Raw genomic sequence first — 26,550 nt, 5'->3', positions numbered from 1 at the left:
TTATCACACGACAACAGTGTTGGTCCTGTTTTAGAGAGGCCAGTAAACCATTAAAATTTGTCCTTTTTGTTGACTTGAAACTCCGGTTGTTGTTTAGTACAAACATGATGTAGCTACCCTGGGTACCACAGCCTTGCCGTACGACATGAAATAGAATGAAAAATTGGAGCGTGGATTTTGTCTGGCGAGTCTTTCGAAGGTATGGCATCCGGGGAATGACAAGGCATAAAACTTGTGTTAAAAATAAGCTGTTTTCAAAAAGTTGTTTTGCAAACTTTTACCCTCCTTGTCAAAGATACTTGGCACCTAGCAAGTAAAAAAACAGCCTTGTCTTTGTTATTGGATGTTTTCGCTTTTACACCCTTGTAAAAAATCCTTTGTTTAAAGTTAAACTTCTCGTGCGTTCTGTAAAGCCATTATACACCCAAAATCCCATTGATCTTCAACTCGAAATGAATTTTATTTCAAAACGCTCATGTTACTTGGCACAGAAAGAAATTGATATCTCCCGAGGCTTTCGTGTAGCATCTTCACGTTTGATTGTACAAAAATCTTTATTTGTTGATAGAGAATGAAACAAATCATGAATTTCTTTGTTATTACGCCTTATTGCAAAACTCTGAAGAATATAAATTTGAGGAGTGCATTGAAGTCATTTCGAAGCGTTCTTGGCACATTGACGTCTTAGTTGGCTTTGGTGCAGTTATTTAGAGTCATCTTGGGTGAGCTCTTTTATTCCATGCTTACTTGCTTTGCTAGATGTTTGCTCTTGTCAATTTGTCTACCCCAGCCTTATCCTTGTACCTGAAGGCTAACGTAAGCGTGAATAAATTTGTTTATTTTAGCAAAGCCTTTGTTTTCTACAGCTAAGGGCTTTTAGTAATACCTAAGATATTAATGGCAACAGCAAATGTCTTTTGAGCATCATATTGTTGGCCAATGGATCTAAGGAGTTACGATTTTACAAAATAACTTCAACAAATATAAGCTTATGTAACTTGGTTTTCAATTCTCAATTACATTTCGGTGGCTAGGAAGATACTTGCAGTCTACAGTTATTCATAGAGTTGGATGTCCTAATTACAATAGTTTTGGAATCCTTTTCACGATAGTAACCCATCATAGGCCTTTGCGCCGTCGTTTCCAATTAGTTCGAATAGTCTTCCAGAAACAGATTCGCATTTTAATTCCATGTGTGTGCCAGAACATCGTGAATGATAATTTTCTTGTCTAATGCATTCGTACCCCGTAAATTTGCATTACAATTATGTGCATAAAATATTTCTCTCTTTTAGTTTCAGAATGGATTTGAAATTCCTGGCTGCTTTCCTTCTTTTAGCAGTGACAGTTTATGGTGAGTCAAAACCACGTATCGTTCTCCACTGTCCTGTAGAATATAATTTTCTGACAGTAGGAAGTATAAGTTTGACTAAACATATTATCAGGAATTTAAAGGGCATTTGAAATTTGGAGGGGCACAGATACCGCAATACCCCCTCCCCCCTTTCAGCAAGAAATGAATTTATTTGGGGTCCTATTCAATCGGTATTTGGTTATCTAAAAGACATTAAAAACATCCTTAACATTTTGACACGATGTTTTCTTTCTAGCTATTCCTTTCGAGAGCAATGATCCATTTGAGACTGAGGGTAAGCTACTTTATATAAACATTGATTTTATAGATATAACAACCACTAAACTATAATCGTTGTTGCAAATTGCTTAAACCAGAGGCTCGGCTCCGTAGCTAAGACTCCTTTTGACAGAGTTTACTTTCCTGCATTTTTCAGAATGGGAATCTGTACTGAGAGTTTTTCTAAATATATAGTAAACGGAAAGTAAACGCTTTTTGTTCATAGTAGGGGACTTGCAATGAATTTATTCTTAAATTGAACTAAAAAGAACATCAATTTTTGCGAAGGATACCAACTTACCAGATGTTTTGAAATACTTGTTAGGCTATGGAATACATTCAACATTACGTATTGACACTAATTTCAAATAAATTATTTTGTTGAGAAGAAAGTTTTTTAATGAGTGAGGCAACCCCTTCTTGGAGTCAAATTTTGCACGTGGCCAAAGCCCCAAAAGAATAAAATTTCCGAGATTTTGCTACCTTGACGGATTATGTAAAGAATTTTTTATCTGAGCTCCCAAACAATTATCTGTACCCTGAATAGTTCACTCATCATCTGGTTTTTGACTGATGAATTGATCGTCACTCCAAATACTTTCATTGTTTTTCAGCTCCTGTTGAAGCGATAGATGCTGACGATAACAGTGATGAAGGTCTATCCGCTATAAACGACCTTATGCGCGACACTGAAAAGTCCGTGAAGAAAAAAAGACCCAGGGGCATGCGAAAACCTTACTTCTCAAAAGGAAAATACTGTGTTTGCAAGAAACTACGTAGGCCAAAAGGGGACGAGCCAGAAATTACTGAGAAGGATGTTGATGACCATATCAAAGAGATGGCTGAAAAGGTTGATGACTCAATGGCTGGTATCAAATTGAAGAGTAAGGGGAATGCATTGAGAAAAATTGTTAGATCATTTTTCCACCGTGAAACTCTTAGCTGTTACTGCACATATAAGAGGCCTATTGTCAGGTTAGTATTTGCATTTCGTTTTAAGCTGATTGATTAAAGATGAAATTTTCTCATTTGGAATCAATTATTGCAATGCCAAAAAATTAAGCATGTGCATTAGCGAGAAAATCACGAATTGTTTTAGATTTTTTCTTGTAAAAGCTTCAAAATTGTGCTGACCGAATTCTCTTTATCTTGAGAGAAAACATTTGATATTTCTGCATGATTTTTCTATCTAGATGGATTAGGCCGTCATTCAAACATGTCGCCTTACCTTGGAGAATACCAGTACCCAAAGTGGTGCGTTCCAAAATTCCATATTTGGTTTTAACTATCACTGTATAGCTATTTTGTAGATACCAGCTAAAAATTAAGAAATAAAAAAATCTTTAGATAAATGATAATGGCAAAACTAGAAGAAACTTTGCATCCTACTTTGTCAAAAACAGTAACATTCTTCATAAATCCTTTTTGACGCCTATAACGGCTGGCGGCGTTCCACATAATCGTAACCAATTCGGCATGATCGTAATCCTTTTTTGTATAGCCCAAACAGCGAAAAGACTGCCCTGACCAGAAACTCGGACAATTTACCAGGCTTGGCTCACTTATAAAAAGTCTCCGTCTTTACTCCAAACAATAAACGCTCTGGAATTATGAATTATAAAGTAGATGGGGTTTTGACTCTTTTTATGTAGCCTGAAAATATCCGTTTGAATTCGAAAGAAACGATTATGTGACCATTACTATGAAGTGAATTCTATTAATGTTGATTAAAGCTCTGCAGTGTAATGGTTAAGTCTTACTATGGAGTGGATTTCTTTTGAAGGTTGATGAATGCTCTTCGTTATTTACACTACCTACACCGCAAGCAGATGGCTGTTTTTGGACATTTAGGTTTCCTTATCAAGCAAATCAAGAGACTTAGACTGCCAAAAGGAAAGACGACAAAAGGAAAGATTACAAAAGGAAAGTCGACAAAAGGGAATACGACAAAAGGAAAGACGACGAAAGGAAATACGACAAAAGGAAAGAAGGGAACTAGCAAGACAAAACAAGGCTGAAGGGACATGGCAGATATCTCAAAGTCAGGATTCTAACAACAACACTATCTGCTTCTGTAGCTGCTAATTATGAGTCTTGCAATGCAAACGAGTAGATGGCATTTTTGTACCTTGCTGAGTTTATGAATTATGAAGGTATTGCTGAAGTTATTTTAATGATGAGGCTGAAGTATCAGAAACGAACTAAACAATTCCCCTTTTTTTTGTGTTTGCGACTCGTTTTCAACTTCTGTTTGTACAAGACTTATTATCCACATTAGGTAAAAATGTTAATTCAATTATTTTGAATACTTTCAAATAATTTCAAATAATTGATTTTATTTGGAAAAAGCATGAAAATAGCTAAATCAGGATGTCAGGATTAATTTGTTTAATGTGTTTCAGGCAGTGTTTTCATTGCTATCGTAGGCCAGTTAAGCAAGAACTATCCATCTTGGTATCCTTCTAAATTTCTTGCAATTAGACTTGTTAAATTACAAACTTACAAAAGTAACTGTGAAAATTACCTATAAAGATAAATCAGTTGATTCGTTGGATAAAACAAAAACACAACAAACTTCTTTTGAAAATTTAGCCACGAAACTAGTTTCATTATTTTGAGACGCAATTTTTTGATGGTATAAATTTTTTTTGGGAACTGGCTTTGAAAAAATCTAAGCATTTAAAAACATAATTAGAGCGTTTTGTCTGACACTTGTTATCAAGCATCTGTTAAGTGATAAAAATTCTAAGCTGGAAAATAAATATACCAAGAATGTGGATCGAAAAAGGGCAATCAGAAATGGGAGCAGATTACTGTAGAGGTTGCACCAAGGTTAAAATCGAACAGCTTCAGAAAATCACATTTTTTGTATCCTTAAGTGAATGCATTATAAAAATGGCTATTTCATAGAGGAAGCAAGGACTTGGCAAGAAGAACGTTCTTTCCTGTCATTCCTACTGTTGTTTTCTTAAAAATAGGCTTCATTCAAATACAGATACTACGCTAAGAAACATATATACCCAGTATGTGGATCAAAATAGGCCAATCAGAAACGCAAGCGCATGACTGTAGAGACTCAAGCCACATGACTCAAGGGTGAAAAAGAGCTACCTCTTTTTGAAAATAACATTTTTTAGATCTTTTAAACTCAAACAATTTTTTTAATTAGAACTTTTTCACTTCTTTATGTGCGTAAATCGTTTAATCTGGTCAAAGCTGTTTTTCTGTAGAATTTGTTTAAGAAAGGAAAGAAAAGGAAATTAAAGGAAGATTTTAATTTTGATGAAATGTTTAAAAATTAAGATAAAACAAGTTTCACATCGCGAACGGGTTGGAACACAATTGAATCTACTTTAAACGACTTTCGAAAATCCATCTTCTTCCCCTACGGACCACCCTAAAATTCAACGCCATACATAGATTAAACGAAATTCACAGAGGAAAGTTCCTGTCAAGTGAAAATGTTGTGAAAATCTTTAATAATCAAGCATTCAAAAACTTTTGAGATAAAATAATAATATTACGAACTAAAGAGTTTTCGTAATAAATTAAAAACTAAAGACAATTTTCGAAAACTTGAAGAACCAATTTAGGTCGATTTTACTTTGTTTTCGATATAAAGAATTTCCATCGAGTGTTTACCAAAAATTGAGAATGACGAAATACACTTGCCAGAATGGAAACTTTGTTTCTTGCGCGTACAAGCTAATTTTGAAAATTCACGACTGCGCGCCTAAAACCAGGTGTCTTCAAATGCTGCTCTGATTGGTTTATTTTACAAGGCGAAAAATTTCGCAGCTAAAAAGTAGGAATGGTTTCTACTTTTTCACAGCGAATTATTCGCTGCGAATTCACTGTGAATTTTCTAATCTCTACTTCTGCGCATATTTTCCGCGCATTCGCGGCGAAAAATTCGCTTCGCACGATAAAATTCATCTCGTGTAAATCAGGCTTTAGAAACAAGTAGTGGTAATAATCCAAAATGTTAACAAATAGGGAATTTGCGCGGCCAATATGCTAACGCGTAATGATGGAAGATATGATTGCGCGGGCAGTATATTGCGGGCGCGCGAGAAGTTTCTAGTCTTGTACACTGGTAAGAAATCCAGTGCCAGATTTTTTAGCAAAACATCTAGAAATGGCAATGAACTGTTTTCTACTTTTTCAAAAGTAAACTAAATAGACAATTAAATCGATTTAGAAAAATATCAACACAACAAATGAAAATGGAATAAAAATATCTACACATATCCTGGCTCAATCCAGCAGATTTGGAGTCTATCCACATAAGATGAAAAAACCTCTATTGTGTAAACAGATAGCGGGCACTGATTGGGCAACCAACAACAGTCATGGGCTCGCGTTTCTGATTGGCCAATTTCGAACTGTCTTTACATATTTCCGAGCGTAGTGTTTTGATCAAGAGTGTCAAACGAAATCTTTAGTATGACTCAAAATGTTTTGTTTTTTCAAATCCATTTTGAAATCATTTTACTTTTGTGGAAGCTTTTACGCTATAAGAGTGAAACGCCCCTCGCTAGAATCAGTATCCTTACATAGCCTAAAAAAACTAAATTTATAAAATACTTTTAATTACATATATTTATATATTTACATACCTGTGTGTATTCTATGCTATACAAGACGTATTTCCAACATAAATATAAATCGTCTGAACAAGTTGAAGATTTTACGCCGAGTACATGTTTACAAGCCTGTCTGTGGTTACAAACATTTCCCAATCAAGTGATTGATACTGACCCAAAATTCAATATCAGTGTTCTTGGTGATTTTTTTGGCTGAAGATCAACGTATTTGATCTTTGAGGCATTCTCGAAACTCTATAGATTTTCATCTGGGTAAGGTATTTGGGTGTGGTCATCAAAAGTTGCCAAGTAAAAAGGTTCATTAAATGAAATGACAAAAATCTCCAGTCAAAAATTAAAGCCTGACAAAATTTTGGTTATAATTCACGAAAATATCAATTTTAACGATCCATTTATGTTTTTCTGAGACGTCCAAAATTGACTACTTGCACAATGTTTGTTTTTTTTATGTTCTCGTTTTCAACATCATGGAAACCAGCCAATCTAATTTGTAAAATGAAAGCGCGTAATTGACTTCATGCGATTTCTTTCTTCTTGAAATAAAAGAACTTCCTCCATTCTAACTCCATGGAATAAAGGATCTTTTTATGTCTTCTTCCATAACTGCACAGAATACTGCGTCCTGGAAAACTCATAATTCCAGGACGCAGTTATCACAGAATTCTGTGATAACTGAGTCCTGGAAATATTCCATTATTTAACTTCCAACCAGATTACAGTGCCATTGAAAAAATTGCATTTTATGCGATCCCCTTTGTATTTGTGTACTAGAGTGAGACCTCCAAAAGAGATAAATACTTCAGAGAACGATCAACCCATTTGTCTTTGCAACCTGAGTTCTGAGCTGAGAGACAGAAGACAACAAACAAAGGTGAGCAAATTCGTCTTGATTTTTACTGCGTTGTGCTCAAACTCTAACATTCGATTGTTGCTACTTTGATTTGTCTTGATGCTTGTAATATCCGACTTATTCTTTCGTTTCAGTGTCAAGATGGGTCTTAAGTGGATCGCCATCCTTCTCCTCGTTGCAGCAGCATATGGTGGGTTGTTTGTCTTACCTTACTTATCCTTTTTAAAATCCTCAATTTTATACCTCTATGACTTATTTCAAATTTCAATTGTCGACAATTCTTTGTAAGGACATATTTGACTTTATGTGATAACTTTGAACTTTCATTTCAGCTGAAGAAAATGAATATGACGAAGTTATGGGTGAAGAAAGCGATTCTGATTTCCCGGAGGAAAGTAAGAGCTCCATGATCAACTTTTTTTTTGGCTAATATGATTTCTTGTCTTTAGATCGACTCAGATTGGAAAACATTTTGATCACTCTTTAACGAAGTAGCACTTCCATGAAAAAGTTGACTTAAAAATTGCCAGACTTGATTTTTTGAACAAGGGGCAGAGACTCGGAATGCGGGATGCATGACGAGGGCGGCCATAGCCAATCCGGATAGGTGAGATGTTATACTGGATGACATGTGACAGGAGAGTGTTCCCTGACCCCAAGCGACCTGTGATATGGTTACACAGTCAAACAGTCAAAAAAGTCATCGACGTGTATGACACGATATTGACTTGTGTTAACATCGTGTCATTAAAATTTGAATTTTTTTAAATAAAAAAATTAATGTCAGTTTTTATTGCTTTCCAGTTGAAAACAATGAAGACGAAGAACTTGACAGTGAAAACAATGAAGATGAAGAACTTGAAGACAAGGACGAGGATCCAGTAAAGGACCTCGACATGGAGGCTGATCAATACGGAGTATGTAAAAACAAGAGTAAGTACGCAGTTTTGTCGACGAAGTGCGCCTTTTGCTACTGCAAGTTGGCGAAAAAGGGAAAGGGTGGCAAAGGAAACGAAGCAGAAATGACGAAATTGGACCTTGATGAGTCTCTTGATGAAGCCTTGGAAGACACTCCTACTATCAAACCCATGTCGACACATCATTTTATAAAGAAACTGGTTACGCCTTTCTTCGGAGATGTCGACCTGAAGCTCAAATGTCACTGCACAAAGAAACTTGAAGTTATACAGTAAGATATATTCAACTTGTATCTCTTTTACTTAATACAGTTATCAAGTGGGGGGGTGGGGGTGGACTTGCTACAAGTCTCTCTTTTTTCCCTTTCTTTAAAGAGAGAGACTTGTAGCAAGTCCAGGGTGGGGGGGGCTTCAGGTCCCAATAATTCTCAAAACGTACGTGTATCAATACCTTACGTTAATGAATCATGTTGACTATTTGCTTTTTTTACACTGAAGGCCTTTGATCTCCTCACCCATGCCCAATTTTTTCTGCGGTACCTGGAAAGTCTTGCATTTGGGTCAAGAAGGGTAACAGAGGTTAGGTTCCTGAGTACAAGCACACAATCCCTAGCCGACCTAGCAAGGGAGCTGGCTACCTTGAATCAGGGAATCAAGGATCATCTGGGGTTTTTGTCAGTTACGTAGCACTTTTGGAGGTATCAATGAGAAGAAATATTCTATTTTGTACCTCGCTTTACTGTCGCCTCTTTCTGTTATAATGTGAAATCCAGTGACAATAAACTGCAATCCTTTTGCTCCTGGTTTGGGATGCGAAGTTTAATGCTGAAGGAAAGAACACGATTATGTCATAAAATATTTTTAATCTCCCGCTTTCAAACACGTTTTTCTTTATTGCAAAAAGTCTCAACTTTTAAAAATGTGATATAATTAAGAGAACTGGAAAGACATACATTAATTAGTAAGAAGCAGATTACAACGACATATTCTAGCAATGAAGATAATGTTAGTTTTTGTCGTTTCCTTGCAGCCTTTTGCAATTCATTCATGTAAGTAGTGCGGCAGGGTACATCCAAAAGAAAGTGTACCACTCAACCTTCATGTATTTGGTGGAAAATGTCCAGAATCTGCATAAGAAGCCATAAGCCAACGTCATCCAGACAGAAGAAGAACTGCTTTCAGATGAAGAGCTGCCCAGAGGAAGAGCTGCTTTCAACAGTTGTTTCAATAGAATTTAACAAGAACTCAAATAACATGCGCCCTTGACATTTTTGTAATGTTTATTGGCGGTTTTAAATTTTTTTAACATTTTTGCTGAAGAACTGAAAGTCGATAAGCCAATCTCTTTTTTTCTTTGAAACTCCGGGTCGGTTTGAATTCCTCGTTCCCAAAATTTCTTCGTAAGAAATTTTTGACCACAGATTTTGATTTAGCATCTAAAAAATTTTAGTGCGGCTACAACTTTTCGATATAAAGTTTGTAGAGTGTGATATACAGTCTTCTTATAACAACCAGTAAACTGAAAAAACACCAACGATTGCAAAGAGTTCCTCGTTATTGAGATGAGATATTTTGGGGGGGGGGGGGCGGTTTCACAACATTGTTTAAAATTGAACTTTACAGTAGCTCAGCCTCTGCTGGTTTTTAATTTATTCTTTATATATATTCTAACACTGGCTAAAAAGTGTTGAACCATCAAAGAGATTTTCAAAACTGAATCGAGTTTCCTGAATCAGACACACAAACATTCAAAACCCTTTGGCAGAAAAATGGCACATTGATGCTTTGAGAAGTTATTGGGGGATGCCCCTGCCCCCTGTTCCGACGACACTGGCTTTCAAAGAAGAAAGTGGTGAAGATTCAATAATAAAAGACAAAAAAATCCAAAAGGTCAGCAATTGCAGTGTCAATAAACAAGGGCGTACATTTTTTTGGTTTGCAGGGGGTGTGAAGGAAACAAAATTTTCGAATGACGAAGCCAATTGTAATTTTGTACTAAATTGTTATAATCCTTTAATTACAGAATCCCAACACCATACGGCTCAGGCGCTTTCTTTCTGAATTGAAAGATTTCTTAGCATTAGCCTTATGTTACATTTTTTTATGAACTAAATAGGGATTGGGATTACGACTTAGATGTTCCGATTGCGCTTAAATTTTGTGACAAATAAACAATCTCAAAACTTGGCAATGGGATACCCCAACACCCTCCGGGATTTACGTGCCTGACATTACCAACTGTTTTCCTTTTCTTAAAACCCTACGTGACGTAGAGCCCTACGAAAATTGGGGGGGGGTCTTAAAAAAGTGTGGGGGGGGGGTAAAACCGTATAAAAAGAGGCTTTCTGGTAGTTTGATACTTAATATTTGGCATTTTTTGCAAAAAGTGGGGCCAGGTTCATCATGCTTCCTTTATACAGTATTTTCAGAAGGGCCCCTGAAAAGATAAACTTTGGAGACCAACGTGCGGGTGGGTACTGGACTGACACTGGGAAATCCAATATGGAGTGCCTCCGGCAAAGGGGGCATTTAAGCGTGGATCCAAAAAGGAGTCGAAAGATTTAAATTTTGAAACAGGGTTATACCAAATCATTTTAAACTTTTCAGGCCTTTTTGACAAGGCAAAATTCAACATAACGGAAAACATTGTTTTGACGGCGAAGACAACAAATTTGGCTGGATACGAGACAATCGTTTCCTTAGCAACCAAACAGGCAGGCAAAATTATGTCATTAAACATGGCGGAAGTGCCAAGGCCATTTGCTATGAAGAATTCAGTGAAAACAATATTTTGTACGTGTGCCAGATATCATTAAAAAAAATGAAAGTTCGCGATTTACGGATTGCTAAAAGCTATCGTGATGCTGTAAAAAAATGGGGAGAGCCCAATGTACAGAGGAAAAGGACAATAATTGCACCACTTATGTCTGAAGCAAAGACTAAAGATGTAAACATTCAGCCGATGAAATACAAGGGAGAAGGAAACAAGGAAAGGAAATCTTCTGGATTGGTACAGGACCTTGATATTCTTCTCAAGCAAATAAAATTCGATGGTACGTTTAGCCAGGGTGCATTCCATGTACTTAGGCCCGAAAATCTTTAACCAACCATATCTTTAATTTACACTGTTGATAGTTTACAAATTGATTAGGTATTTATCAAACTCAAGCTTAACTGAAAGCTCAGGAAAAAACTCAAGCTTAAAACTTTTGTTCAGTACCAATTGATAATTGAAAATATACATTATATATACTTGCTACTGATTATTGTTATAACTTCTACTACATTATGAACAAAATCTACTAAAAGCTACAGTTGAGAAGGTTTGCTGACGGCCACATACACATGCAGAAAACTCTAGCTATCGAGATATCGATCGAAGCCATGTGACCAGTTCTGGTGATAAGGGCGCTAGGTTGCAAAATGTTTGGTTTGATGCTCAAACAGCAAGAATAAAAAAGCATTAGAAGTTGATAAGAATAACGGAATAAAATCAGTTAGATTTTCTGCGAATGCTATTATATTTATAGATTTTGTCAAACCTTTATTTTCCCACGTTGCTTGTTGGTAACACAATTTATGTATTAGGAGGGCTAGAAACAATGAGTTGGGGCATAGCATGCAGAAAACCAAGGTCAAAAGGATTTGTTGTATGATTTAAAGTAGAGTCGATTTGAGATTTTTGGGAGGGCAAGAAGACTTCATACATTACGTTTATGTACCCTTTGTCCCCTTCTGCTTCCATGATGATTTTAAAGTAAAATCATGGATTTTGTAGCTGTATTGTTGAAAGCCAAATTTTGATAGTTTCAGTCAATCAACGTTGCCATGAAAGATAAGCTGCTTTATGATATAATTGTTCAATATTCTTTTATGCAATTTCTTACTCCTGCCATAATGACAACACCTGAATTAAAATTCAGCATGAATTCTCCTTCATGTGATTTTCAACATCCATTTCAAGATGAAAATCTAAATGGAAAAGACAAAGAAAAATTCACACAAGATTTTCTGGAGTACAAAATTTGGATTGAAAAAGAGAAGAGGATGCGCAGTGACCTTAACAATATTGGCCTAAACAAGGATTTTCTTCTTAATAAAAATGGAAGAACAGCTTTAGAAGAACGAGTTTTGAGAAGATTATTATCTCCTGATGATGTAACAGAAGAGGAACATGATGACTCACCTGTAAGAAAGTTTAAGCTGTTTTAGTTTTTGTATTATATATATCTTGCAACACAAAAAGTAACAGTTTTTCAAAGGGAATGTCATTGATTTAAATTTTTTTAAAAATATTTTAGAACTGATTCCTTTTTTGAATAAATCATTTGAAGTATCATTTTAGTTGCCATTATAATCACATTGTTAGGAAAATTAATGTTTTAAGACATAATTTTATCTTAAGACATTCATTACTCCTAGTTTTGTCCTCAATGCGATCAAGAGACCCTGGTAATAGCATTAAGCTTAAAACCTGAAGCAGCAACTGAGGGTCAAAGAAGGCCAAAGCTAAAATGTTAAAAAATTACCCTCAAATGGTAGTCTTTTTTGACAATAACCCTGGAATGGTATCAGAAGGATGGAAATTATGTCCTTGGTAGCATCCATTTCTTTGTGCACGCCTGGTCCTTCTTTGACAAATTTCTTTGCCATTGACTACTTGTTCATTGTCTACAATAAATTGCAAGCTAAACTAGGCTGTTGTGTTATTATCAAAACTGGGCCATGGACCCCCTGTCAGGCCTTAATGGGAGTACCCCCCTCCCTTGGAGTTATCTTCACTATTTCTACCTTTATATCGGTAGCAACCATTACTCTTTGTATTAGTGCCAAAATAAATTATATTAGAGCAAATATAATGGCAATATTTTAGAGTCAGAGCAATAAAAAATCTGTACTCCAAGCATCAGCCAATAAAAAATGAGAGGATGGACCAGCATCGCAACTTTTATTTAATAGATCTTATGACTGTCTGTTTGTTTTACAGGAAATTGAACCACATGTAATTCCTACACCACCACCCTTATCAAAGGCACAAATGCGTCTGTTGCCATTGTTACAACAGCCTTTGCCAGTTGCACTTTCAATTATTGCTGAATACTGTCATAATCACAAACTCCGGTTGCTTGATTTGTATTCCCAAATTGACAAGGACAAAGACTGGCAAATCTCAAGGGAAGAGTTTCGTAAACTCATCATCAACAACGAGATCCCGCTAACATCTGCACAGCTTGAGGACATGATCATAGCCCTTGATGTTAATAATAATGACCAACTAGACTACAAGGAACTAGCACAGGGAGTGGAGGCTTACCATATCGATGAAAGGTTTGAAGAGTACTATACATCTTCTTCCCTGCCTGCATCAGTCAGATGGTTAAAAAGTTTAGCACAGCTAACCATGCAAAAGATCAAAAGCAAGCTTATTTTTGTACTGTTTTTAGTTTATTTATGAACAATTTGGGGGATTAGGCAGACATATAACCATCATTATTGAGGACATGGGGGTAACAACTCCTAGAACAAAATTCTCTTGGCAAATCACTGCTGTAATTGGCAAATCAAGGAAACTGCTTTACTGAGAATTTAATCATGAAAATTTTTTTTGACAAATGAACATTTTACAACATACTACTTAATACTTTTTCGTCTGACACTCCTCAGAATACAAAATGTCAATATATCTTTTTTCCATTGTGCTTTTTCGGACCTTTATATCTACAGCAATCATGCCACACCCAAATTGTCAACTGGCCTATACCTGTTCCTGCCTCCTTAGTAAAATTCAGTTCCAACTGCCATGAGCATACATTTTACTACAGTAGAGAGTAGCCTTATGCATTTCACCATGATGATATTTCAATATAATTTACTCTGTATTTTCAAAGGTGGCAAAAGATTAGGGAGCTTATGCAAATAATGGAAGCCCACCAAGAAGCAAGTGAAAAAACTAAAAAACAGAAAGATGGAACTTCTGAAGCACCTTATGATGACAGAATTACATCTGCAAGAAAATCAACAAGAAGTCAACAGAACTCGGCTCACAACGAGAGAAAATTGTCCTCAACACTTAGAAGCAGAACCATCAGGTCTGCAAGAGCTGGTTTAAGAGATTCAAAAGATGATATTGGCGATAGAAGAACATTGTCACTGGGGTTCTTGCAACTACCAGCTGTTGAGACAAATGAAAGAAGCGATTCAACAGCAGCAAAGGTATGGATGGCAGTAGAAGTAAAGTTATTAAACAAATCAGAAATGGCACATTGAATGCACATGCAGAATTATTCCATTGCTCACAGTGCCTCTGCTTTCTATGGCGGGGAGTCGTGATTGCCACAAAAATATTTTCCTTATTGATATTATCGTTAATAGTCTTACGAAGTTGATTAGGTTTCACATATACTTAGGATATTTGACGTGAATATAATGCTTTTTTAGACTAGAGACAGGCGTTTGAAAAAGCACAGAGAACGCAAGGAAAAGACCAAACAAAGAAATAAACAAGCAAAAAGTAAGGAATTCTTGCCATCGACGATAGAAGGCATAACTGGACAAATGAAAGACAAATATGCCGAAGCAATTGTCGGTCAAGTTGGGAAATCCTTGGATATGATGCATACAAATGGCATACCCGTAAAGGAAGAGGCAGTTAAAAGAGGTGAGCGCTGTTGAAGAACCTGATTTAAAATTCTGAACAAGCTGGTCGAAAATCTTATGAATAAATGAGCGATAGTAATATAGAATGACAATACTAGGAGGAATATTTAGAATAATACGAAGGGTTGATGTGCGGCCACGTTTTGGAAATTTCTTAACAGTTCATCGAACGATTTTTGACCTAGAATTACTAACTTACTATTAGTCTAATTAACATTTTCTAATTTCTTGTGCTTAATTTTAAAGATTTTAAAACGATTAAGAATTTGAGAATTTATAGGGAGCTTGACCGCAAACATAGTTTTGGGTGAAACTCTTCAATAAAATAATCAACGCTTTGAAAATGATCAATAAAAAGCAATATAACGAAAATTTTCATAGTCTTACGCCTATCAGAAAACTGTCTAGACACGAAACTTTGAGTTGAAACTTAGAGGCGTCTTGTTCTACTCGATCAAAGCTCTGTCAATTAGTTATCCTGGACCACACAACAGTCAGAGGCACTTTTTATAGTTAGTGACCGCCCTGGGTTTCTGGCCGTACAAAAGCCACGCTCTGTTAACATTGTTATGGGTGCATTTTAATGAATTCATATGTTTCACTAAAAACTCGTATTTCTTTAACAGTTATGCTGTTCCCGTTTGATAAGCCTGTGGAAGACTGCAAAGTTTCAATGCGACAACCAGGCACATATGCCATTTCAAGCACTGACTTTGGGTATGCACTTAACTTGATACCCCAAGCAGATCAAAGGAAACAAAAAGGTGGCAAGGATGATGGTTATGATGATCAAGATTCTACTGTGAAGAAACGGAGGAAATCAAGTCAGAGAAAACGGCAATGGGTACAATCAAGGTAGATGCTTTTAGTCCCACATACAGGAAATATTATAGTAGACCAGCAAGGGACAATGTTAGAATATGAATAGTAACATTGCCCGCCAATCAAAGTATCTATGGAAAAAACTGTGACAAATTTTACACTCTCCTTCGACTAGATTTCGCGTGATTTCCTTATTTTATTATGATAGCTGTATTTAAGGCCAAAATTGTATCAAGGAGCAAATTAAATTGTACGTTTATTCAGCAATCGGGATTTATTCTTCGGATACAACATCGCTCTTTTTTCAATTCCCAGAATTAACGACAGAACCAAATTTAAATTATATAAAAACTTGAAATAAATCTACAACAGGGCCCAAACCTATTTGGAAGATATATAACTTCTTTAGATTTAAATACAGGTGAAGAAGTCGAATATCAAACGGAAATGGAAAATCAGAAAGTCGTTATAAATTAACACTTATCTGCCGTCACATTTTTTGGGAAAATATTCCAGAATTTCGTTTCATGGAACTCCTAGCCAACTGACCTTTTTATTTGCCTTGTGACATTCTATTTCAGTGACTTCGCCTGAGAACCTTATATTTACACCTTTGTCATTCTGTGAAGTTGGATATGATATATTCCTATCTGTAGTTATATTCGCAGCACCACGTGACTTACGTACTCTATAAATAGGCCGATCTTTCATCCACTGTTTCATACTGCACCCACCATGCCTACTCAGAATTTCCATATACAAACATTTTCCTGCAGAAGGCTTCGGCGTCATTTCTTCATTCAAGCTTTCTCACACTAAGAATTCTGCTTTTTCAGGAAAATGAGTCCATTCTGGACAGACACAGTACATGCTTTGTCAAGCGAAGACCTTGATGGCCGGAGCCGTCAAGATAGCCTATTCAGTGTTGTGAAGACACCAGAAATCTAAAGAAGCGACTTTAAAGACTCAGCGAGGGTGGATTTTGCAGAAATTGAACAAAGAGAACTTTGCAGAGCTATACGTATTACAGATTTAGGTCACTGACAGGGCCAATACATAACCATATATTAATATATTTTTCTACAAACTGTATGTTGATATGTAGTTTAATATAGATATTTTTCATAGATATTTTCTATTTATACCTTCATAGAGCAAAATACAAAGTTCAGAAATTGTTTGCCTTGATATTATATTTATTTTTCTCAAATATTCTTGTATTGATTCTTTGTGCTGCATGAGATGTTAGTCATCTGAAATAGAGGACACGATGCTAAACATCTTGAACCGTTATTTTTAGCGACTTGATCCGTCATTCCTAGACAATGCTGAAAATACCTCAAGTGTTTGTCAGCAGAAATTCATTCTTTAATATTTAAAAAAATAAACAAAAGTATACAAGGATAGAAATTCATGACCGTAACAACAGTTAGCAGAGTAGAAGGCACAAGATCGAGGTGCGAGAAGGAGGAAGTGAAGGCCAGCTACTAGCAGTGACATGAAGCGCTAATATGATTATGATTATGATTATGATGATACCAGTCAGTGGACCTCATCTTAAACGGGAATCGCATTGTCAAATAAAACTTTGAGTCATTTATAAAATGCCTAAAGATTGTTTTCAGTCGGAAAGACCTGTTTTTCATCTTAACAAGAAAAGTGAACCGAGTGGAAAGAGAATTGATCAAGGAAAACAATAAAAAAATATATGAAACAAGTCTAACTATCGGGCCTTGACATGGTTTTTGTTGATGAATAGCACCTCGGCAGCAGCCTCCCTTTGCACTTCCAAGCCATTGAGAGGTTATTGAATTATTTAATAGCTGCTTAGAACGGGAACAGTAAAGTTGCAAAAACTAGAGTGGTGAGATAGTAGCAATAGAATCACCTTAATTGAAAATAGCTTTGACGTCATCTTTTATGGCGAATTCTCTGGCTGTAACACCGTGTATGTCTGGATGGTCTTTAACGTGTTGGGTGAAGATAAGCTTCGTCACAATGTCTGCCTTCCCAGCAGCAGCGGCAAGATGCAGGGCTACAAACATAACAATTTTTCAGAAAAATAGCTAAAAGATTGTTTTTTTAACTGCTACTAAAATACTAATATATGAAAGAGGTGAAATTTAAAAATTGATGAAGTTTGATGATTGGAAACTGATAATTGGTTGTTTGCATTTGAAAGTATAAAAAATGCTAATTAAACCTTCACGTATTGTTACCAAGAATAATGATAAAAGAAGCAAGTTGAGGTACTGCTCAGATCTTCTGGTTTAAAATTCTCCTTATTCTTCCTTAGCAATGCGATTTTAAGAAAATAAGAAACCAAGGTATCGAGCTTATAAACAATGTTTACGAAATATATATCTTGTTGCGTTTGCGTCACATCCCAGCCCATTATCTGACGCTGCAAGTCTTAATGTCAGCGGTAAATATCTGTATATATGCGCTGCCATAGGAGCATGAAAGCTGTAAATTCAGAATAAATGACTCTTGAAGCTGACCCTTGGACAATTGTTTCCGAAAGTGCTTCACTTGAAATGAAATGTACAAGCGTTAGCTTGTTGATGTATTTCGTATAGTTGGCGCAAATGGCGGGATGCTAAGGAGCGTTTTAAAACAGAGCGTGCTCAGTACTCTAAGGGACTTTACTCTAAGGCATTTAATAGCGCGAAGTAATGAAATCAACTCAAAGGATATTTGGAGATCACTGCAAACAAGACTACAAGACTTGCACAAGAAATTCACCTACCGCTTCTGCCTTTGCTGTCAACAGCTCGAGGGTCTCCTCCATGGCTTATAAGACTCCGCAGCAGCTCTAGATGGCCTTCCTAGAAGTCAATTAGACAACTGATTATAGAAACGGGAAAACTCATAGCGTTTTTAATGGAAATTTGTAACTGAAAGTTTTGAGCACATCTATTTTTAAATAACACTCCCAGACTTCGTAAAATCAGCCTTAACTGACTGATATATTTCAGCAAATACAGGACAATTCAACAAAATAGTCCAAACAGTGACGAAAGATCTTGTAAAAACTAAAAACACTAAGAGAAAATGGCTATATCCGGAAAGGCCATTACTAGGTTTCCTAGAATTTGGAAGCCTTACAAAAAGCTTTCCCAGATGGAAGATGTAATAAGCAATTTTTCGGAACTTCTCAAAATTTAATACCAGCAGATAGCGGGTTTTCGGTACTAACTTTGTTAAGAAAAGCTGGCAGTAATATCAACTTTATACTTTCTCAAAGGTTTGTTAAATTTAAGCTCCGTTTGCATCCATGCCTTAGTGTTTGTTGGCCAGTATACATAAAATGTGCTTATCCCGCCTGTATTGTGCACTGAATCTTGAATTGCATGTCGACAAATAGCTCGAAAAAAATGGCTAGAATCTACTAAAACTCTAAGATTTGGTGTTTTTTTAAAAAACTCACAGTTTTAAAGGGCTGGATTCATTGAAAATAGCACATAAAAGCAGAAATATAGCATACTTTTAAAAAGGTTTCCCAAGCTTGCTTGTTGTTTTGTGTTTTTGCGCTCTTTTCTTATATAGCCTGCGCGCTATTTGTGTATGTATTATCTTATTAGCTGTGTATGTGTGGTAACAAAAGTTTATATAGCCTGCTTGCAGACTTTTTAAATTTTTTAATGCACTCAATTATTGGCCTTTTGCCTTTGCACTTATTGCTTAATTGAATGGAGGAGAAAAGATTTTCCTTCCTATTGAATTCATTGAATTTTATTTACTTATTCTAGAATTTTGCACTTTGAGGAGCTAGGTTCTGCCACAGAATAGAAAATACGTATTTTCCATTCTGAGCTTCTGCTCTGGGTGCTTGGAGAGCACAGATTGTTTAAGAGTGCCAATTTGATCGAATGAAAGATAAGAGAGCGAATTTTATCGTAATAGACCAGAAAGTATTGTGACCAGTTTTGAACGGATTTATCAAAATCGGAATTGTATATAGATTTTAAATAACCAAAGTGTTTTGTTGTTCCAAATTTTGTACATCATTTGTTGAACTCAGCGCCGAAAGGGCAAATTGCTGCCTTTTTGAAAACATACTAATGTACAAAGTAAGGACCACCGCAACGCGCCGAGAAAAAAAAACAATAAACACAAAAAAATAATAATAGCTAATAAAATATAGCATACTTATGTAATTTTCGTTCACAAAGCATTAACGTCGAGACTCTGAAGCTTGGTTTCCATTTTGAGTTAACGTTAGTTAATTTGAGATAATTTTGTGATCTGACATGGTTTAAAAATTACCTCATAGTTGAAAACAGTTTTCTTTTCTCAAAGAAAAATCAATTGTGAAATAAGAGAAACATGCTCTCATTTCGAAGCTATTTCACATCATCTCAAGTTAACTTGAATTTAGACCGTGAGCTAATTTTCAATTTGACTCGTGAACAAAGCATGGAATTTTTTTAGTACAAAGCATGGAAGGAATCGAGGGTGAATTTTTGACGGCAGTAAAAATTCAGGAAGAGGAATGAAAAGTCACGAAACAATGGAATACCACTCCAAACGCTTTTGTTTGATTAGCCAAGTGTTAATGCGACATATGCCCTTTAAATAAAATTTGAGTTTGACGGCTGCTGATTGGTCAGAAAAAACGAACCAATCAAACGCACCATTATCCACTCATGTTAGTTTTGATCAGCACATGGACATAAATTACACTGTGGAGTGTCGGTCGAAAAGTACATTTGACAATTTCATTACGCGATGTATCTATATAATTGCAAGACTCATTTGACATCATTCAAATAGAAAAATCCAGGATTAAACCAAAATCTGATCAGTTTTATCGCGATCGCCTCTAATAGTGCGTTTTTATATGGAACACGTTACCTTGGCTGCAAAGTGCAACGGAGTCATTCCATTTGAAGTTGTCTTTGCGTTCACGTCTAAACCTTGTTCTGTTATAAGATATTCACTCGATACCAGTTGGCCAGCCTGTGCTGTAAGATGTAGCACAATGCGCCCCAGATTATCTCTTTCTCGAACATCAGCCTAAGATAATGCAAAATGCTATACATTATTCTGCAGAGGTGCCATACAGACAAAGCTGCTAACGTCTCCGTGTGTTTAAATCAAGCCATTAAGTGAAAAACTAGGGGCTGCAAGTCAGAACTAGACTAAGACGCATGAATCTAATAGTAACGCTATACGCTCATTTTAAGCTTCGTAGGCCATACAAATTCTGATTTAAAAAGTAATTTAAGCAAGCAGTAATAAAATTATATTCGGGCAGAAATAATCTCAGTACAGAAATATTCAATAAATCAGTTCTTGCGTCAAAAATTCACTTGAAAGTGGACCCAAAAACTGTTATTTGGAATGACAATTTACCTTGTGCTCTCTAATGAGAAAAGCTGCAATACTGGCGTGCCCAAATCTCAATGCATCCATTAAAGGAGTTGTTCCACAAGAATCTTTCATGTCCCTTTCATATTTACACCTGCAACAATGCGGAACAACGGCTACTTACTACCTTGCCACAGTACCAATTTGAAGCCTAATTCACTCTTTCAATCATATACTTGAATTTTACGGTTGTTCTTATCAAGCACCTAAAGTAGATTATTGAGGACAAACACTGGTAAAGTTTCATCATGGTTTCATGTTTACTAAAGGAACACTAGATGAGCAAAGAGAAGAAAGAGCGTAACATCATTTGAATCTGTTCGTGTTCCTAGCCGCTAAACAATGTACCAACAAGGCGTAGATATTCTTAGCATATTTCAGATATAAGCGGAGGCGATGAAACTAGATGAAGGTACTGCTGGACAGGATTACAAAAAAGACTTAGTTACGCTAGCTGGGAGGAGAAGCTGGAAAAAATCAGCCACAGAAATATTTGTTAAGGACCAGAAAATCTTACTCAGGACCAGATAACTAGGAACAGACTCAATTAAACTAGTAAGCACCTCTTTACAGGTTTCGGCAGTCAGGATTAAGAGCATTTTCTATAAATTATCATGCGAATACCGTTTATAATCCCAAATATGACGAACGTCATGATACAACAAACAATCATCATTTCTAGTATAACGAGCCCTCAGTCTCAGGAACTCCCGTTATAAAGAATGGCTTTGTTGGTTCCCTCCAAAGATCAATATATCAGGATTCCAAAGCATGTGAGAAGAAGCATGGCTGTGTGCTACGTTTATGTACACTAAGCGCAACAACGAACTACATTATTGAAACAATTCCTTTAATGTTGGGAAACTGTAGACGAAAGAAAGAAATTGTAGAAGAAAGGTAGTCAACTTTGATGTCTCGTGTCATCTTTGAAGTCAACCTCCGATATTTCAATATACGAATCAGTCATTTCTTGGGCAATGTGTGTACAATGAATAAAAATATCCTTTCTAAGCCAATCAGAGGAGGCATACACGAAAGATTTTCAATTCTATGTAATCCAACACAGCAAATATCATCTCAAAGGACCTTGCGGGAAACAAGCAGCCTATGAGGCTGCCAAAGTCATCAGTAGATCAAAAAGTTCTAATAAAAGTGACAGTTTTTCAAAACTTACTTGTGCACAAGGAATTCCACATTTTCATATTTTCCATGCATGGCTAAAAGTAAAATTGTAAATTAAATTACAGTTAACATTGAAGTCTATCTATCATCTCAAAATATAACTTCCAAAGTAATTGGCATGGTTTTCCCTTGAACAAAGGATATCTATTAAACAAGGTACCTTTCATTCTCTACAATCCAGGACAAAAATAGCTTCAAGACTTTCAAGAAAACTTTATGTTTTCTCTTTCTTTTGAAAAATAGCTTTCCCCCTCCCCCAATTCAATGTTGAATGCTTGATTTTGTAGCAAAAATGTAGAAAATTACATCGAAAGTAACGAGAGAGTTCAGAAAAGGTGTATGATTGGTTCTATGTTTTTGACAAATCCGAACCGCTTATCTCTACCTTGTTGAAGAGTCAAAGAGCAAAAACGAATTATTTCTGAAACCTTTTTAATTTTTTTCTGATTGCCCACTTGTCGTTTCTTATAGCGTGTTTCTTTTAAAAAATGAGTGTATTCGTAACACAAATTTCTTACTTGACAATGTTGTGTAACAATTCTCATTCTTGCTATTTTACGCTATCTGTTGTTCCTTTCCTGCACAACCATTTACTATTCCATTGCTAGTTGTAACAGGTAAAACTATAGTTTGTTAACATTTTGTGTCAAAAAAAACGGAAACTTCCTTTATAACGATATTTAAAAAAACCATATATCTCTTTGACACGACGTAATTTATGAATACCCTGATATAAAGCGGTAAGTAGTTAAAACATTAGAGAGTGAGACGCCCTTGCAAAATATTTTTGCGTGTCCGGGAAAGGCCTGCTTTAACAGGTACAGGGTTAAGCGGAACTCTGATAAAAAATATCATATTTGCAAATATAGCATGCTATTTGTGACAGAAATGTTTGATAATCTTGAAAGATCTCAAAGGAAGTAAAAATAAAACACAGCGAGATCCATATTGACAGACAACTGCCAATTGGAGCAAAAGTCAAAACATTGTTTTAGAAGCCTCCTTGCAACGCAAACGCACTGTCCTACCAAGGCCAGAAACCCTTTTTCCACAGACGTAGGAGGCTCCACTTTGATGCAACATAAAAAAAGATTTTGGGTTTAGGAATCTTTTTAAAATCTATATAGAAATGTTTAAGATTTACGGAGCACGTAGCTTTCTTAAGAAAATCTATAACTGACTACACATAATCGCTAGAGAGCAGCAATAATTCAACAGTATTTATAACATCTAGCTAGTAGAGCCAGTTCTTTTACAAAAAGAGCACTTTTGTAGGGAAAATTCTTTTATTTTAGTCAAAGCAACCTTAGAAAGCTGCCTGAATAAGGATGTTAATAGATGTTTTCCTTCTATTAACTTTGTTACAAGAAAAATCACACTCACCAGCTGTGTGTAATGGAGTCCTTTTATTTTTGCTTGAAGTGTTCCAAACATCTGCATTGATTTGTAACAGCATTGATAAAATGACTGTGGTTCCATCTCTAAATGGAAGTTATTTGCACATAGATCAATTCTAAAGTTTTCCCGAATAACAGGAAACAGTATCAAAAGAGAACATAAAAATAGAAATAAATTTTAACCAACTTTTCATGCATCATGGCTGTCTCTTCTAGCAAACATTTTATAATTCAAGGAAAAGAAAACACTGAAATTTATATTAGGAAAAATTTGAATGGTAAAGCAAATGATTCATCAAACTTTGTTATATTAAACTTCAATAGCAAAGAATGCAGGAAAGATTGCAATATGAACTTTTTGCATTACATAAAGCTTCAAACTATCCTAAGCAGTGAATACACTGCCCATTCAGTCTATAAACTCAAAATTTGTCAAAAAAGCTACATGGCATGGCCTATCTTGATTTACCTTGCAGCAATATGAAATGCATTCCACCCATCCTTGTTAAGCCTTGTGACATCAGCACCCCATTCCAGTAGCTTTGCAATGACATCTGTGTGGCACTTACTGCAAGCCAGCATAAGAGGTGTCCTGTGATGAAAGGCAAAATGAGTTTCAAAAAAACAAAAAATCACTTTATTCAAAAAAGAATATTTTTAAAAAACTGAAATACTTTTAAATATTTGTAAAATGAAGCTGGCTCACTGGTGAACTAAACACCTAAAATTTGATATCATTTACTTAAAGAAGTTGAACATTTATGAATACAGTGAACAAGATTTCTTAGGAGGGGGTATGCAGTAACCTCTGGGCAGCCCTAAGGTATCATGGAGAGCAATTATTAATTTAGCATACCAAATTGGCAATATTCTTCAACATAAAAGTGCAATACTGGTGTCAACTTAATTTTGCACATAAGACCTAAGGCCAGCCCACAAAAGAAAAGGATGGATCAAAAGGTCTTTGAAACAGGTAAAACATGTTAGAAAAAATCCAAATAAGTCAAATTTTGAAAGAATAAACACTCTGAGAGAAAATTCCTATGATTCAAGTAAATTATTAAGGTTATGAGCTTAGTATCTTTGAAGAGAATATGACTAACGATTGACAATGATTTGCTTTTGTCTTATTAACAAACTCTTGGTATCAAACAAATAATGCTATTATGTTAGTTTGCTGAATATTAATTAACACATCTTTTTAATCTTGAATCAATTTTTTTTCTTCTTTAATCTTGAAACATGATGCCAATAAATTAATACGATAAAAACATCAAAGCGTTATTCCATACCAATCAGCTCTTTTTAAAGCATCAACATCTGCTCCAAACTTAAGCAGAACTTCCACACACTTTGAATTCCCATTCTGAGCAGCTTCATGAAGAGCAGTTTTCCCATCAAAGTCACGGTGCTCAATATCAGCAAATTCCTCTAACAAATACATAACTAGGTTGTGATGGCCATATCTTGATGCCAATTTCAATGGTGTATCTCCTGATTTTTTGTGTGTATAGTTAATTTCATCTTTTTGTGATGAACTGATTATTGCTTTTATTTCTTGTAGATTGCCTTCCACAGCCAATTTCAGCATTGGTATTTTGGCATATTTTTCTTTATCAATCTTGTAGCTTGTCGACATCCTCTGAATGACTTTGCTTTAAGGTTTTTTAAATCATCCTGTAAGTTTAAGTGATATTCAAGGTTATTATGATATTTCAGTTTCTTGACACCATTCCTAAATGAGGATAGCTGTTAACTAGTAACAGACTGCTCAATATTGCATAGACCAAGCTGCTTTGTGCAACTTAGTACCGTCCTGCTTTACACACAAAATCATACACAGGTTCTATAACATCATTTTCTATCAAAACTATTTTGTTTTTATAACAAATGTATAGAACTGTCCTGTTTTATACACCAAAAACGTCTACAGCTGTGCCTACACAGCATCAAACAGTATATGACAGACCAATAAGCAGTAATTTTCAAACCATAAGCAGACATTTATATATAAGATTCTAAGGGAAACTATACCTGGTGAAAGGAAAACAGGATTTGGAAAGATATCATGGGAAAACAGACATACAACGTTGCTAGCCGGGGATTGTCTCTGGTCCTGGTCAGGTCACTCGAGAGATAATTCTCTGAAAACAAATATTTTGTGTTTATTCTGAAAACAGAGAGATCTTTTTAAAAGTCTCAACTATTGGCAAAGTTTAGGCTGAGCTCTGAATTTGTCTGAAAATTGCTCAAAACAAATAAGATATAGAAACTTCTATACAAATATTCTCTTCATAAAATAAATTATAACATAAGGCCAAATTCTGTACTACAATCATGTGAAGAATTTTAGACAAATTCATTGCAAATAGGTACAGATCTGTTCCGGGAAACTAACTTATAAATAACTTATAAAGAACATATAACATGCTAATGAAAATACATATCAGAAGTAGAAAGCTAGTTCATGGCTTTCTTCTGCAGTTTTCCAGGGCACAGGTCTCAAGGAATGGGTAAGACAGTGATTTTACTAAATACCAATTTCATGTATTTCATGTTGACACCATTAGGGGGTGCAGAGTTGCTAAAAAAACTCTTTGAGCTCTTTAACATGTGCACTACTTTTTCATTTATCTATAACTAGAATTTTCTGCTGCAAGGTAGGAAAACATGTACCATTTTGCTGACACCTTGCTGCGACCAACGGCACATCATCAGCTTCAATCTTTAAATCGTTGTTAAAATTATTTTCCGTGCACCAGATAGGTGCGGCACCACCAAAATCTGATCATTGTCAAATACACCCTCTCCCCGATATTTATTTATATTATTTTTATATTTTTTTATTATTTTAAGGAGGGTTGCCCTTCAACAAGTTGATTTTCAAGGGGCCCTCCGATAAAAACTTCACTTACTTTAACTATAACTATAACAAAACACAAAAACAAGACCACCTTCCAAAATTAGCTCGCTGCTGTAGCCTTGCTGTCCTTCATAATATGACTGTAGATTTTACCAAGCTTTAGGGACATCATAATTGAAAAATACGATATTTCAGCAGAGAAACATCTTGAACTAAACTTTTCTCCATTTCAAATTCTTCGCGAAAAAT

The 26,550-nt window shown here is 35.6% G+C and overlaps 5 protein-coding genes across 12 annotated transcripts in view; 3 read left to right on the top strand and 2 right to left on the bottom strand.

Annotated features, from left to right (window-relative positions):
* LOC135692843 (uncharacterized) overlaps window positions 1–26,550 on the bottom strand; it is a 152,459-nt gene that overhangs the window by 28,484 nt on the left and 97,425 nt on the right. The window lies entirely within an intron of this gene.
* On the top strand, window positions 623–3,843 carry LOC135692851 (uncharacterized). The gene is made up of 5 exons (XM_065211179.2): window positions 623–722; window positions 1,296–1,354; window positions 1,611–1,649; window positions 2,248–2,608; window positions 3,417–3,843. The coding sequence occupies exons 2-5, from the start codon at window positions 1,303–1,305 to the stop codon at window positions 3,649–3,651; spliced, it is 687 nt and encodes a 228-aa protein (XP_065067251.2). The 5' UTR covers window positions 623–722; window positions 1,296–1,302; the 3' UTR covers window positions 3,652–3,843.
* Window positions 6,967–9,343, top strand: LOC135692852 (uncharacterized). Its single transcript, XM_065211180.2, has 5 exons — window positions 6,967–7,111; window positions 7,225–7,280; window positions 7,423–7,485; window positions 7,895–8,279; window positions 9,038–9,343. Exons 2-5 carry the CDS (start codon window positions 7,232–7,234, stop codon window positions 9,150–9,152), a joined length of 612 nt encoding a protein of 203 aa, XP_065067252.2. The 5' UTR covers window positions 6,967–7,111; window positions 7,225–7,231; the 3' UTR covers window positions 9,153–9,343.
* Window positions 8,133–26,542, bottom strand: LOC135692847 (ankyrin repeat domain-containing protein 16). 7 transcript variants are annotated; one of them, XM_089111559.1, is made up of 11 exons: window positions 26,354–26,542; window positions 25,473–25,582; window positions 24,731–25,115; window positions 23,908–24,030; window positions 23,425–23,522; window positions 22,034–22,076; window positions 20,845–20,953; window positions 20,344–20,505; window positions 18,236–18,314; window positions 17,375–17,521; window positions 10,878–11,979 (listed from the first exon to the last, which is right to left on the bottom strand). In XM_089111559.1, exons 3-10 carry the CDS (start codon window positions 25,075–25,077, stop codon window positions 17,376–17,378), a joined length of 1,107 nt encoding a protein of 368 aa, XP_088967685.1. In that variant the 5' UTR covers window positions 25,078–25,115; window positions 25,473–25,582; window positions 26,354–26,542; the 3' UTR covers window positions 10,878–11,979; window position 17,375. The 7 variants fall into 7 exon arrangements, with proteins under 7 accessions (XP_065067248.2, XP_088967685.1, XP_088967687.1 ...); XM_089111561.1 differs by having other exon boundaries at window positions 26,393–26,542; XM_065211176.2 differs by lacking the exons at window positions 10,878–11,979; window positions 25,473–25,582 and adding an exon at window positions 8,133–8,832 and having other exon boundaries at window positions 26,393–26,542.
* Window positions 10,829–17,080, top strand: LOC135692841 (uncharacterized). The gene is made up of 7 exons (XM_065211161.2): window positions 10,829–11,060; window positions 11,972–12,195; window positions 12,995–13,335; window positions 13,896–14,220; window positions 14,446–14,665; window positions 15,291–15,519; window positions 16,323–17,080. The coding sequence occupies exons 1-7, from the start codon at window positions 10,829–10,831 to the stop codon at window positions 16,432–16,434; spliced, it is 1,683 nt and encodes a 560-aa protein (XP_065067233.2). The 3' UTR covers window positions 16,435–17,080.

Source organism: Rhopilema esculentum, chromosome 3 (assembly GCF_057945365.1).
Source record: "Rhopilema esculentum isolate cy_ngs chromosome 3, ASM5794536v1, whole genome shotgun sequence".
Taxonomy (NCBI): Eukaryota; Metazoa; Cnidaria; class Scyphozoa; order Rhizostomeae; family Rhizostomatidae; genus Rhopilema; species Rhopilema esculentum.
Note: the sequence above shows the minus strand (reverse complement) of the source record. Positions and strands in the feature narration are given on the sequence as shown.